At 38.4% G+C, this 14,691-nt stretch overlaps 1 protein-coding gene across 1 annotated transcript; it reads right to left on the bottom strand.

The window, feature by feature from the left end:
* Window positions 1-604: 604 nt before the first annotated feature.
* On the bottom strand, window positions 605-1,484 carry LOC143860899 (uncharacterized). Its single transcript, XM_077371749.1, has one exon. It carries the CDS (start codon window positions 1,211-1,213, stop codon window positions 734-736), a length of 480 nt encoding a protein of 159 aa, XP_077227864.1. The 5' UTR covers window positions 1,214-1,484; the 3' UTR covers window positions 605-733.
* Between the last annotated feature and the right edge of the window lie 13,207 nt (window positions 1,485-14,691).

A 14,691-nucleotide genomic window follows, 5' to 3' on the forward strand; every position in this document is an offset into this window, starting at 1 on the left:
CTGTACTTAAATCTTCATTTGGGAACAATTAGTTAATAGCACACTGCACGCATGATTTTTAATTAAAAACATTATCTTTCCATATAGATTCTTAATTAAAGTTCATTTCTTCTTAACTGAGGCACAATCTATTTAGTCCGTGGCCCATCTAATGGACGGTTTGGATCATGCTACTTTTAATAAAGCGAGGAATGCCCTCATCAAAATACAGTAGTGCTGATAACATTTCCCTTTATAAAGTATGGCCTTAATCAAAGTATGGCCTTAATCGATTGCACTGCCCCCATGTTCCATTAATGTCGAATAAAACCCACACAACCATGAGAAGAAATCATGGGTGCAAAGGTCATTCCTTATAAGCTTGGAAGACATTATTGTAATTGTAATATTTATTCATTTTATTTGCGGGGACTGGTAATAACAGTCTCCTCCAATAGACAATTCACACACAAAAGAAAACAAGCACTCAGAGCTGTAAACAGCTCTTTCTTTCTATCTTGTACACTTCCCTTCCTCTGAAACAAACCTTCCATGAATTTCCTAAACTTAAAACACTAAACCGGCCAGACCCAAACCAACATGAATTCAGACACATAAATTCTCATGATGAAAACTGTTGATAAGAGAACCCCAAAATTCAGAAACAAGAAACAGAAAACAGTACACTATTTTTATATATATACACAAAGAGATCATCATCCAAATAAAGGTTTAATCAATCATAAACCGGGTTTTATAGATCGGTGGAGATTTCGGAGATGCTCTCCAAATGTGGCCGCCAGACTCCAACACGACCTCGCCGCCGATCCCTTTGTATTGATACCTTCTCTGATAGAATATCTGATAAGTACTGATCGGAAATAAGAAGCTTTGTTACCTCAATTGAACTAGTGTTTTTGCTCTCTGGTTCTCTCTTCTTCTTCTTCTTTCGGGTCTTCTCGGGCGGTGTTGATACAGGAATGAGGAAATAGATCTTCCCCCTTTGCAGATCGGCCTCAGGCGGTACTGCCACAATTTTTGTAACAACGCCTTCTTCGGATGCGGACAAATATGAGTTCCTAAGTACATGTTTCGGATTCGCCTTCATAACTTCGCCCGCCCGAATTGTCTTGCTGAATTCCTCTACACGCCCGTTTGAGTGTACGATTCGAACAACGTCGAGCACTCCACAGGGGAGAATGCAAGAGATGCAACATCTGATTGTGTTCTTCATGGCTATCTCCCCCCTCTCTATATTGTTTAGAGAACTTTCATAGAAAGAGGGAGAGGGAGAGAGAAGGAAAGGAAAAGGAAGAGCTAAAGTGAAATATCAAGAGAATGAATACTCTTCTTTCCCCCTGTTTTTTTTTTTATCATATTAGGAATCAGTCACCAAAAACTTTGGCAAAGAGATGATGTTACTATTCTACTTTTTCTTTTGTGGGGGAAAATTCTGTTGCTTAGGATGAAATCCATGGCTTTGAATAATTGCACCTAGTTCTGTACTTAGCTTTTTGCTTCCATCTTATAGGGCCCCCCCCACCCCTTTTCTCTTCTCTCATTTTCAATAATGTGGGCAACCCTATTCATCACATATGTTTGTCGATGATTTGGACAGCCAACTAGTCTCAAACAAAGGCTATAGCTAGGGAGATGGATACATGTATTAGAAAACGCTACACGACACTTGTCATTTAATGATTGGGACTGAAGAATTAGAAGAGATTGAGAGGAGATGTGGGTAAAGTGTAAAGAGATCTTCTTTTGGGGTAGGGTTTGTAATCTTTGGATATCTCATACAAGATGGTGGGCATGTTAGGTTTCTTTGAATAGTGGGATGAATGTAAGCTATTTACGTTTTTTTTCCCAGTGAATTTTAGGTGTGAAGTGGTTTGACTTGAGAGGTTGGCAAAAATGATGGTCTTGACATTCCCCCAAACTTTCAGAATGGAGATCATGACATTAAGAAACCGTGGTTGATTTATTTTATTTTATTTTCTATTTTATCTTTGGAAAGAGAAGAATGCTAGATTGAAGGATGCCATTGTAAAAACAAAGCCATAAAGGTACCCATTTACCCACGTCACGCAACCGCACTTATGATGGTACTGAAAAATATAAAATTAAAATTAGAGTGAATAATCCCCATTGATCCAATGGGGTGCTCTTAGGTCTGGGTTTTTGCAAGGGCGCCCTTAAATTTAACATTCCTGTTGGAAAGATAATAAGTCCTTCATAGGTTGGGATGTCAATGGGCTGGAATCATTAACAACTTCAGCTAAAATTTAAAAAGAAAAAGAAAAAAGAGAATCACTCTTAATACTATTAGAAACATTAAAATCTTTGAAAAAAGACTGTCCCTCTCATGTATCTTCTATTTCTTTCTTTATATTAGCATTTTCTAATAAACAAAGATAAATCCATTCCTTAATTCTCTAATAAGCAAAGATAAATCAATGCTTCATGTTTATAAGCTTACAATCTATTGACATGAGAGAGATTTTAGGATCAAAAGTAAAAGAATAAATTTTGTAGAGAAAAAAATATTAAAAGTTATTTAGGTACGATATTGGTAACTAAGAAGACTTAGGAATTCTTGTAAATACATTTTGATGTAGTGGGTTTTCAGTAGTTTTCCCTAAAAAGGGTTCTAATAAAGTAAGGAGTGCCGTTAAGAAAAAAAAGGAGTGTGGTGGATATCATTGCCCTTCATCTATTAGAAATAATGGGAACCAAATCAGCCATTATCGTTGGCCCACCTAAGCATTGAAGGGGCTGACGCACCCTTTTTACATTATTAATACCTAACTAACTTTTCATTGGGATTACCAAATTCTATTCTTTTCTACTGACGTTAAACCTCACGTATTGTCTAGCTCTTGGAATTCAATAATTGAAAAACCCAGCCCCATTGATCCACCTCCACCTCACACAATCACATTTATTGTACCTTTAATTTTGCATGTTTTTGGTGTTGTTATAATGAAGTTAGGTGGCCTGAGCCAATGGCGGTTTATTGGAATACCAGTCACACTTCCCATCTATCATTCTTTTAGGCTCATTTCACTGGCCTTCTTGAGAAAGGAAAGCAGAAGAAAGTAAGCCAATTTTTTCCGTGATCAGACATGATTTGACATTTTCTGCCGTTCACTTGTTTTCTCAGGAGAGCGGAATTACACAGGTGAAAAATATAAATAATGACGTGGAAAATCAACTTTCTTGCACTTTCCTTCTAAATTTTCTCACCAAAAGGATGAGAAAATCATTTTCCTGAGAAAACCACTTTGCCTGCATACTTTCTTTTCCTTTCTTGGCCAAGTGAACAACGTGAAAAAGGAATTTTCTCACAGTTTCTTTTCCTTTTTTTTCCAGTTTTCCACGTCATATTCTTTTCCTTTCTTTTCTTTTCCTACAACTAGAAAACAAATGAACAGAGCCTGGGATTTTTGCTGATTAGTCCTTACATGGCAAAATAATTGCTTATTAGTCCCTAAGAAAAGCATATTAGCTGAACAGTCCTACTTTTAGAAAATATTTGTTAAAAGGTCCCTAAAACTCACGAACTTCAATTTTCTCCATTAAAATTTTTAAAATGGCATGCGCCGCGTGTAGGATCAAAACTATTTGGTTATGCCTCATGAATTTGCCATATCTAAGAACTAGCACCTATCACGTGTGCCATGTGTAAGCTATAAATGGGATTATGTGACCTACTGATCATGTGTGCCATAGGTATAATATGGATATGGGATCACGTGTGCCAAACACATAGACACTCTCTCTCTCTAGTTCCGTCTTACTAGAACCTAACCATGAGGGAAAATTTTTGGGGATTGGGGTTGAGGTTTAATCCTAAAATTGGGTCGGGTACAGGTTGATTTAAATTCATTTTTTAGCATAAGCTTAACTCGACTCGACCCAAGTTGCACCCCTGTTACCAGCGGCATATGTGTGTGTGTGCATTGAAACTTTCAAATGTTTCAAACTCGACTTGAATTTGAACTCAGACAAAGCAAATGGTACTCGGCTTGGGCAAGTCAATGATTGACACGACAAATTTTCATGAACGCAAGCAAATCAAAGATGTTCTGATTGGCTTGACAACTACTTGCTTTCAGAGGCGGAGCCAGGAATTTACACTTGGGGGTGCTTGGAATTTCTGCACGTATCAGTACTAGTAAAATGGATTTTGCAAGTCAAGTCATGGCCCCCCACTCTATATGTGCCTCTGCCCCTGGTTGCGTCTTGGAACTATCTCTAGTTTTTTGGGGAAGGGTGCCTAGATGTCTTCTCTGGTTTGTAAGAAAAACATTTATGATGGAATTATTTTTTTGGGAAAAAATCTTTTTCCCACAATTTACAGGGAAATGATATGATCAGGTTTAATTTAGAGGAATATTATCATAAATGGATCCAAGTAAAAAATTGAATAGGATTGGTTCAAATTATCTTTTTCTATGTGTAAAAAAAGGTAGGTACTTTGAAAATTATTTTTCTTTTCCAAACTTTCTAGACAATTCCAGCAATTCCGGGGCTGCAGTTGCGCCCTAACGAACCCATGATGCCCATACACAAAGATGTATTAGAAAATGTTCTCCTAATCCTACTTTTATGGATGTAAAAAGGGCCAAAGACAACCACTTCACAAAAGTAGTGGCCTAGTGGCATTGGAATAGTAAAGAGTATTTTTGGTAGGGAGATGATATTTTCACTCCCCTTGCATTACGCATGCGCTCCCTTATAATGTGATTTGGGGTGAAAGTGGGCAACTTTAACGCTTTTTGACATCAAATCACGTTATAAGGGGGGGCGCATGTGTAATGCAGGGAGTGAAAATATCATTGCCCTATAATTTTTAAAAGCTTAATGACATCCAGACATTCCTTTTTAGCATTAACCACCACATAATAAAAGTTGCAAGGGTGTAATGGTGCAATCGTATAAGCTCAGTTGGTATTGTTGGTTACTTTTGCACTCCATACCAGTAATTAACACCTTTTAATTAGATATTAGTAAGGAGGGATGGCGCCACCGTGAAAACAGGCGATTGCCAACTGCGTGTTCATCAACGCTTCTCAGTCTCCAATTTTTTTATGAAGGGGGACTGGGGGAGCTTGAAAAGGAATGTGAGATCACTGTGTCACTCTGGTAAAAGCCTTGAATCCACATGGAAAGAAAAATGAAACGAAAAACTTCAAACTGGATTTTACTCAATGAAGTAATTAAGTATAGACCCACTATTTATAGGCACGTACAGATTTCGCCTCTTTTGACTCACTCAAACTCTAATTCCAATCCTAATAGCACTTATCACAGGAATTCTACTCAAAGTAAGCTAAGTGCTCTAACTACACACAAGTAGAATTCTAATCTGACTTTTATTATAACCATAACTGACTTTTAGCCCAAGCAACTAAGTTCTAATTCTAGTAAGAAACAAAAACTCAAAGAAATTAACAGTCCTACATTAATTTTAGACTGAGTGAAATGGGCGGAAGTGAATCTGTTGGAGTGACTCCTCTTCGCTCTGAGAATTCATCACAAATCATTGTCAAATACTGCTCGAGAGTCAGTATTACATATAACGAGTGGAATAGACCAGAGATAATTTTTGGGGCACGGCACATCATTGCTAGGTTAACTAACGACCAGTTTGGATAATTGAATTGGTGGTCTCTATCTTTGTTTTTTTTTCTTTTTTTTTGACTTTAATCTAGTCTAATCTAACTACTATATATAAAGGCAAAATGATGGGTTAAGTTCTTCCACCCTTTGCCGTTATTTCCACTTGTGTCCCACTGCCATAATTCCAATTGTATCCCACATGTAAGGGCATTTGTGTCATTTGCTGTTATTTCCGCTTGTATCCCACCTTTTGATCCACACGTCAAAATGATGGGTTAAGTTCTTCCACCCTTTGCCGTTATTTCCGCTTGTATCCTACTGCCGTAATTCCAATTGTATCCCACATGTAAGGGCATTTGTGTCATTTGCCGTTATTTCCGCTTGTATCCCACGTTTTTATCCACACGTCAGCATTACATTTTTACATTAACCTCTTTGCTGATATCTAACATCTGTTTCTATGAGAAATTATTTGAGGGTAAAATCGTAATCTACATACGAAAAGTACCGACACAAGGTACCTATCTATGACAATTACGGAAAAAAACTACCAAGAAGAGGTAAAGACATATGACAATGATGAAAGAACTACTTTATATTACTCATGCAGGACACTTGCAAAATATTGATGGATTCCGGGCACCTGAAGAGGAACAACAATTATGGAAACTCCTATCGAATGGAAACCCTCTCACGAGATCGGGTCCCACAGATAGCCCTCCTAACACATCAGGGGCTTCGCGCATTTTCTTTTCTCTTATTTGTTTGAGTTTGCCTTCATGGGTATCATGCCTTGGTTGTTCTGCCCTGTCATTTTGATGTTGTTCTAAAGACTGGGCAGTGGTCTTGCTCTTGCTACTGGAACATCTTTCTTTATTTAATATCATGGTAGGGGTCCGCCAAACCCCAGCTTACACAGAAAATAAGTCTTAATACACGAGAGCAATGCTAGACTGAAGTGAGCCCTGCAAAAATGAAATGGAAGGGCTCCCACATTGGCTGGCGTCACTCTAAAATGTAAAAGTTAACTAGTGTTAAATGCATCTTGGTGATGTGCACCCACTGGGAGAGCCTTTCATCTGATTTTTGCAAGGGCTCCCTTCATTGTAGCATTATGTCTACGCGCAGTGATAAGGATAAATTCACCCATCTGTACAACCTCTCTCTCTCCATGAACCCGGGAACCCTTGGGAGGCCCAAAGACTGAATTGTTCAAAGATTCAAACCGTTCATTTGTTGTGAAGATAACTATATTCATGGTATAAATAAGAAATTACAGGTTCACATAACTGGGGAGAGCATTGTGGCTTAATTTCTTTTGCACATATCTGTGTTGATTTCTCAATTTTCTGTATACAAATAAATGAATCAACGAGAATAACCGTGTCATGAAATGGGTTTTGGTCTCCAAAGAGTGTGCGCATTGTATGGATTCAGTGGTGTTCTTTGTGTTCCTTTTGAATTTTTGGTTTTCTTCAGTAGCATTTGATTGGTGGTGTTCCCTTTTCTTGCAATTGAATTGTCTGTTGTGCTTGAGTTAATCAGCAATACAGTTGTGAATATACCATTGATATGCCCTGAATTTTCAAATGGCCTTATATTCTCAATGTCTGTAATCCTTCCTTTAGACTGGCAACCAATGATATTATTAGGGCATATACAGGTTTTTTGTAATGATTTTCAATGTTGTAGAGATGATGACCTGGTTAAAGATGAGGGAAAGGGTTCCTCTAAGTGAAGGCTTTCTCTCATTACCATTGGAATTGTGGGGTGGAATCTCTAATGGTGTTATCTGACTTATTTTCATGTTATTTGCATCCAACTATATTGAGTTCTCTGTTTAGGATTTCTGACAGGCTGGGGTCAATGATTGTGAAAAGTGTGAGACCTCTTTCTTACTCAATTCTGGTCTGCTGTTTGTGGAAGGTTAATTAGCTCAGTGTAATTCATTGGGCAATTACTGTTTGCCGAACTGAGAGACTTGCATATAATTTGGTAGAGAATCATGTTCTAAAAGTAGTATAGAAAAGTTTTTGTTTAGTAGATTGAGTCATTTTTTTTCTAATCGAAGTAGTTTATCTAACAGCTCCAACTCCAGATCCTCTTGTTTTCCACATGAAAACATTCTAATTTGTAAAGCAGGGAGATTTTGAAATTCTATGGCAAGGAGTTGATGTTTGTTGAGGGAGGCTTCTGTTGGTGCCAGAGTTATCTCCTTTACTTCTTCTGGATGCGTCTGCAGAATCTTGAATAAAGCACACAAACCTCTAGTGCATGCGATTAGTCTTCTCACTGGTGTTCAAAAGTTCCTATGGAAGGGTGGAATGCCAAGGATTGGGAAACACGGCCGTAGTTTCCTAAACCATCCTTGAAAAATGTCCCCATATTCAGCAAAAAATACGTTCAAATAAAGTGTTCCAGCATATTCAATACTGATCAGAATGGAGTCAAATCACTCCCATTCTCTAACCTAATAAAAAAAGATGGGGTGGGTACTGTTTCCCTTCTCAATGCGCGGATCTGGGTGAAGCACTCTAAATCTATCCTAAAGGTTCAGAAAATTGGCTTTGCAAATCTGCACATATGCTATCTAGTAAAAAAATCAGAGAAGAATGTTCATAAATACCTAGATGATATTCAACAGTCCATGGCTATTCTTTTCGGATCTAAGGGATGAGGAGCTGTATGTCTGTTGATATTAGCCGTATGTCTTCTTCCTTCGTCAAGCCTTAGCCTCCTTCGGATCAAGAGAGGGGGAGATAGAATCTTTAGATCAGCTTCAAGATCGATGCTCTGATGTAGTTTGAATCTGTTAACTAACCAACTTCTCCAATAGCTTAAGCTGTTGGAGAAAGGCGTTATTTATCTTTTATACTTTTAACACTCCCCCGCACGTTTGGCCCACTTGGCAAACACGTGGCACATGTGGTCCCACTTTGAGCCGACCATCGCATGTGGATTTTTACTATCCGGGAGGTTTGAACTCGAGACCTTTGGCTCTGATACCATGTTAACTAACCAACTTCTCCAATAGCTTAAGCTGTTGGAGAAAGGCGTTATTTATCTTTTATACTTTTAACAGAATCAATGAGGTGGAGAGAAGAGGATACAGAGAAACACAAGTTAGAAGAGAAATATCATGGAGATTAGGGTTCAGTCCCATCGTGGGACACTCTCTTGTTTATTAATCCAATAAAATACAAATGCTAACTATACCTCTCACTTAATTTGCATAAAAACTGAAACAAAAACCACAATGAATGCTATCTTCCAACGAGGATGACAACACTTGTTCCGGTGGAGAAGTTCAACCTTTGGTCGGACTTGATCAGATTTGGACACTAAGGTTTTAAATAACGGGTTTGGTATGCGCTTTGATCGCCATGGAAATTGAAACATGTCAGTGTGAGTCAGAAATTTTAGTGGAAATCCTGTAAAATCATGAAAGTTTATGGAAAATTATACAAATAATGGAAATTAAGAGTAAACTGCAAGAAATGCTAGAATAAGTACAAATCTACACTAAGAAAACACCACATAAGCAATTTTTGGTACCATCTTGATCCAGATTCATGTTTTTGGCTCAATTTTGGGAAAAAGGTTCTTTGGTAAAACCTTTAATGTGTTAGGATCTGAGTTGCTGGATGGCAGGGACTTCTCTTTGAATACCATATATACCTTTAGTCGCAAAAGAGGGGCGGGGGGGGGGGGGGGCGCATGAGAGATTGAGTGTACGCAGGGAAACACACGAAAACTCGGCTTGGAATTGTTTTCAAATAGGGTTCAAGGATTGAGGTTGTATGGATGGAGAACAGTCCTTAATTCAGCTGCTATTGCAGCGGAAGTTTCCAATGATTCTATGGTGGCATGAATGATCCTTGGCAGTTAAGAATACCTGCTGAAATAGTTCATGTATCAAGGTCTTATTGGCAGCTGAAACTGAGCTTTTTCAACACTTAAAGACAGCTAACATCTGATGAAGGTCCAGACACAATTTCGAGTATGCAAACCAGTAGACAGCCACAGGCCAATCAGGCTTTCAAACTGAAATTCCAAATCAAGTAGAACTGGCCATTGAGTAACTTCATAACCACATGACTCTGATAACAACTTGAAGGCTGTGACAGAACTCTGCTTCTGTGAGTTTGAATACTAAAATCCACTTGAATTCCAGCAAGGCTCTTTTTAACAGTCAACACACACACACACACACACACACACACACACACACACACACACACACACACACACACACATCTTGAATTTGTTCATCAATAGACTACAGAACAGAAGAATCTCAAACCCTCCAACCACATTGTAATTTTCAAAAACCCTAAACACTAAATTTCAATATATCATTCTCAAACAGTACCATTTTTTTCTGAACATCTTTTTGTTTCTTTTGAGCAATTATAACCACTAGTTATATTTTCCTTGAGTCATTTCCAGAGTTACCAACATCAAAATCAACAGCATTACAGAAACCTTCAAGCTAGCCATCTCTTTTCACATCCCAAAAGTCTCTCTTTTGGGGGTCTTTGTGTTAGATCCTTGAAATCAATTACACATTTTAAAGGAATTGGGGGCCCTCTAATCTTGGAAGGGGTCTGGTTGGCTTCTCGTGAGAATTTAATTATTTCAACAAAATGGCAGATAATGGGTAAAAATACACCATTTTGACAGTTTTATCTTTTGTCAACACAGAGGCATGTATGAAATGCGGGCCTAATCTTTACTAGAGGGATGCTAATAATAGACACACAACATGAGGCCGTTTTGCACATTCAGATTGCTGCACCATACGGCTCCTGTGTAGCATTATAATAAAGTGAAAATGAGGTGTATTGGACACATGGACAGTCAGATCATCAATCTAGATCATCCATATGTTAGACGGACCTTAAATTGCCAATTGCCAAAGAGACCCAAAACCAATGTGTTCATAATATTTTGGTATGTGGCTTCTATAACGATTCAACTGTCTGAATGCAAGCCAGAAACCAATATCTAGGATTGTACTGTTACCTGAATTTTGCATGATGATCCTTCTATATTCTATATCCTAAGGCCCAAATCACAGAATCCTAAACCCTAAGTCAATTAATGAGAGAAACCATGATATTGAGAGACTACTATTGAGAGAAACCGTGAGATTGAGAGACCCAAAGAGAGAAGGAGAGATTGAGAGACCCAGATAGAAGCATATCTGAATGGAAATTGCCATGGTCCGTGGAGTCGCAGAGCAGGAGAAAACCTAGCCTGCCTTTAGGGGAATAGGTAATGCTGATGAAGTCATGAATTGCCTTTTTTATTGCATTTGAAGTAAAATTGTGGTAATTAAGAATGAGCTGTTTATTTGTTGAGCAGAATGACTGGTAGTATCTTCTTATGTCTTCCAAAACTTACAAGATTGGATTATCCTAATCATATGATTAGATAAGAATCCTGACTCAATTTTGTATTATGACATCAATTTTCAGGCCACTAATCAAATAGTTATGATCTGAAATTGGTGTAGTTTTGGACTGTTTTGTTAGGCCTTATTATGGATCGTCAAGTTGCCGTGGTTGGATGACTAATAATCTGAAAAGAGATGCAAATCGTTGGTCGAAAAAGAATTGCTCCGCACTCAAAGGGGAACATTTTGCTGATCAGACTGTTAGGATTCTCTAATTAAAGGTAATGTCTGACCATGGGTAATCCATGTTAACTTACCAACTTCTCCAAAAGCTTAAGCTGTTGGAGAAAGGCATTATTTATCTTTTATACTTTAACACTCCCCCGCACGTGTGTAACTTACCAACTTCTCCAAAAGCTTAAGCTGTTGAAGAAAGGCATTATTTATCTTTTATACTTTAACAAGGTGGATTCACTGAAATACTTAGTTTAGATCGAGAATTGGACCAGAAAGCTATCAAATTTAATGAGAGGACGATGAATCACATTCGGATTAATGTTTTCCTCTGGAATCTCTCTCAATTTCTCTTTTTTTTTTTCTTTCTTTATCTAGTGTAAAATTGATTAGTTTTTAATTTGATGTGGCTTGAAAGAGAATGAAGCTCAACTGGGTGTGCATTGTATTTCTATACTTTCTAATTCCCGTAGTAATTGTAAGTGTTTTTCTTGTGGATTCTTTATGAACCAGCGTTTATGTATATATGTGGGAGGATCTGTTTGGTTAGTAATAAGCCCCTTTTGACTAGGGGGTGCAACTGGGGTCGATTTAAAGGTAAAAGCTCAGCTCGACATAACCCAAGTTGCACCCCTACTCTGAGATGTCTTCATCTGCCACATGGTTGCCAGAGAAGGGCCTAACTGCCCGTTCAGGATCTGCGAAAAATGCAGTACAAAATATAAAGATGCAGCGAGTTAGATTCGAGAGATGATTAAAATTATTGATTTTTGAGCTAGGGTCAATCTAAGGTGAATCGAAGCATGCAAGTAGTTCATATAGATCAACATGTGGGCCCTATCTGTATGATGAAATTAGGTGACATGGTAATATGATTCATTATTGTTATACACTAATGGTTTTCTTAATCGAGTAATAATTATAATGTGAAGCACTTCAATAAGACATAACTACCAAAATTCCTTTATTAACAAAACTCTCCCTAAATATCTGTTAATTACCATAAATATCTGTTAATTACCAAAGCCGTGTTCTTTTGAAAATGACTTTCAAAATCTTTTCAATATTAAATACACCAAAAAAAGTATTCAATGGAATATTTGTGGGCCCTAAATATCTCTCACAACTAGACACACTAGTATTCCACGGAATATTTTTTCATGGTAGCCAAACACACCCTTAACATTCGAAAAACCTTAGTAAAGCACCAATACTCTGGTTCGGTTGCCCTTCAAATTGCATGAATTTAAGTAATTGATTAACATCTTGATTAGATCAATGGACTAGAACAATGGTGGCCCACCAGATCAACGGATACAAATACACCAATATTCTGGTCTGTTATCAACGGACGACGGTAAAAGATACTCTTTGGGTCCCATACTGAGGCATATGAGTGCATATTTGTGAAATCTAGACCATTGATCTTGTAGAACATCATGGTGAGCTACTGGAATCAATGGCTAAACATTTCTTGGAGGAGCCCCCGAATAAGGGTTGAATGATCTAGTGCCTAGGATCATCCAATCAAGGTGTTCTCATCTCAACTGGGTCTAGGCCGGAATTAACGGACCTGATCGAAATAAGTAGGGGCCACTAAGTGATAATCTTTTTGGCTTATTCCCAATAAAAAAAACCAACACATCTGTAGATAACTCATGTCTATCATCTAACAATTATGGGTCGCACTCTACTTGTGAGAATTTTCTCAAACAAGGAAAGGCTCCTTTTTTTCTCCATCTTTCTTTTTATATTTAAAAGGGGTGGCAAAAGAAGATTGTGGTGGAAATCTGGAAAGAAGATTATGGTGGAGTGCACCCAAAGCGACTATTCAGCCAATGGAATCGTCCAACCACAAATCCACTACAATCGCACAATTTCTTACCTGCTACGATTTTTCGCACCTCCCTTCGATTTCAAAGCCCCAAAAGAAGAAATAAAGAAAGAAAGAAAGAAAACCAAGGTAGGGAAGATAGGTAAAAGTGGAGAACGAAATCCAGCATCTTGTCAGAAGACTCCAGAACAAAGAAAAAACGTACACAGTACATGGGAGCAGTACAAAGGTCCAGTCACCCCTCCCCCCACTCGTATGTATGTACATCATATGAATAATATCTTGGCCCTGTCCATCGGTGTAAATAGTGGGCCCCGCCCCATCAATAAAATGGTGGGACCCACTCGGTGTGTGCTGTTTGAGTGGAGTTGGTGAGACCCACCCATGAGAACATGGGGTAAAATGATGGGTCCCCACTATATGCATGTATTTGGCCGGGTGGAGAACGTGGCCCATCTATTGGCGTAAATGGTGGGCCCTACCATATGAATGGGTTTGGGTGGAAATGGTGGGCCTCACTCCACCAATTGAACCGTTGATCTGGTCCCACATGGGGGTATGCGTCTGTCCAGTTTAATCTAGAGGGAGCTTCATTTTATAATGACATCCCTCTAAATTACCCATAAGCCCATAACCATAACCATTTTCTTCTTAAGTTATGGAAACCAAGAAAGAACATTCCTAAGAAAAAATATCTGCGAGAAGGGCACTAATGCTTTACTCTTGGAAAAACTGTGCACAAGGCATAATAGTTCAAGAGAAACTGAGATATTTGCAATGACACTGGCCATGCTTTCAAATTGTCAAATTGGGATTACTGTTAAAGGATAAATTCACATTCATCGTTCCAAATTGAGTAGCTCAATCAATCGCAATCAGGGCCAGATGCATGAAGCCTGATCTTGAGGGAATCCTATCAGAGATAAGTCTGAAAAAAGAAAAAAAAAAAAAAACAAATAATAAGAAAGTTGAAAAGAATCCCATTGGGGAGAGAAGCTTAACTTTAAGATCCTATGGCTCTGATTATTTAAGGATCGAACCTCAGTGGAAATTTTCTTTTCCTTTCTTTTGGTTTATTTGATGGTTGCAAGCCATGTGTCCATGGCTTGATCGCGACCCATCATAAAAAAACAAATCATAATCTTAACGCAACGATGGTTGTTCTTTGAAGAAGATAAGTATGGCCCACATGTCATTTTCCAATGTTAGGATCACATTGACGGTGAGTTATGGTGTAACTGTACAACCAAATTGTAATCTGGGTGTGCATTATCAAAATTGCACCCTTAGAATGTAAAAGGAAAGGACAACTCCTGATATTCAACATCGGCGGGGTCCACATTCTAGAGGTGACCTCCATTGATAGAAGGATTGGGGCCTAGCCCATTCAAAGCACGCGAAAAACAGGACCATTTGGCCAGATTGGGAAATAAATGTCTAACGGGAAAAGGGAAGATGTAGATCATGTAATATCCAATAAGGAAATGATATATCCGCCCCTTTTGATCACAGGAACACCCCCTGTCAGTGTATCAGTGCCTAAAGAGGGGCTGTTGTACTTTTGTCAGGAGAATTCAATGCCCCTGATTGCCACAGACACTGACAGAGGGTGTTCCTAGTG

This window comes from Tasmannia lanceolata, unplaced genomic scaffold (assembly GCF_043159265.1).
Source record: "Tasmannia lanceolata isolate RefF3 unplaced genomic scaffold, GAP_Taslan_0.1 ptg000037l, whole genome shotgun sequence".
Lineage (NCBI taxonomy): Eukaryota > Viridiplantae > Streptophyta > Magnoliopsida > Canellales > Winteraceae > Tasmannia > Tasmannia lanceolata.

Excerpts from the sequence above, each read along its gene's own strand:
- LOC143860899 (XM_077371749.1), bottom strand. The coding sequence starts at position 1,213 with ATGAAGAACACAATCAGATGTTGCATCTCTTGCATTCTCCCCTGTGGA.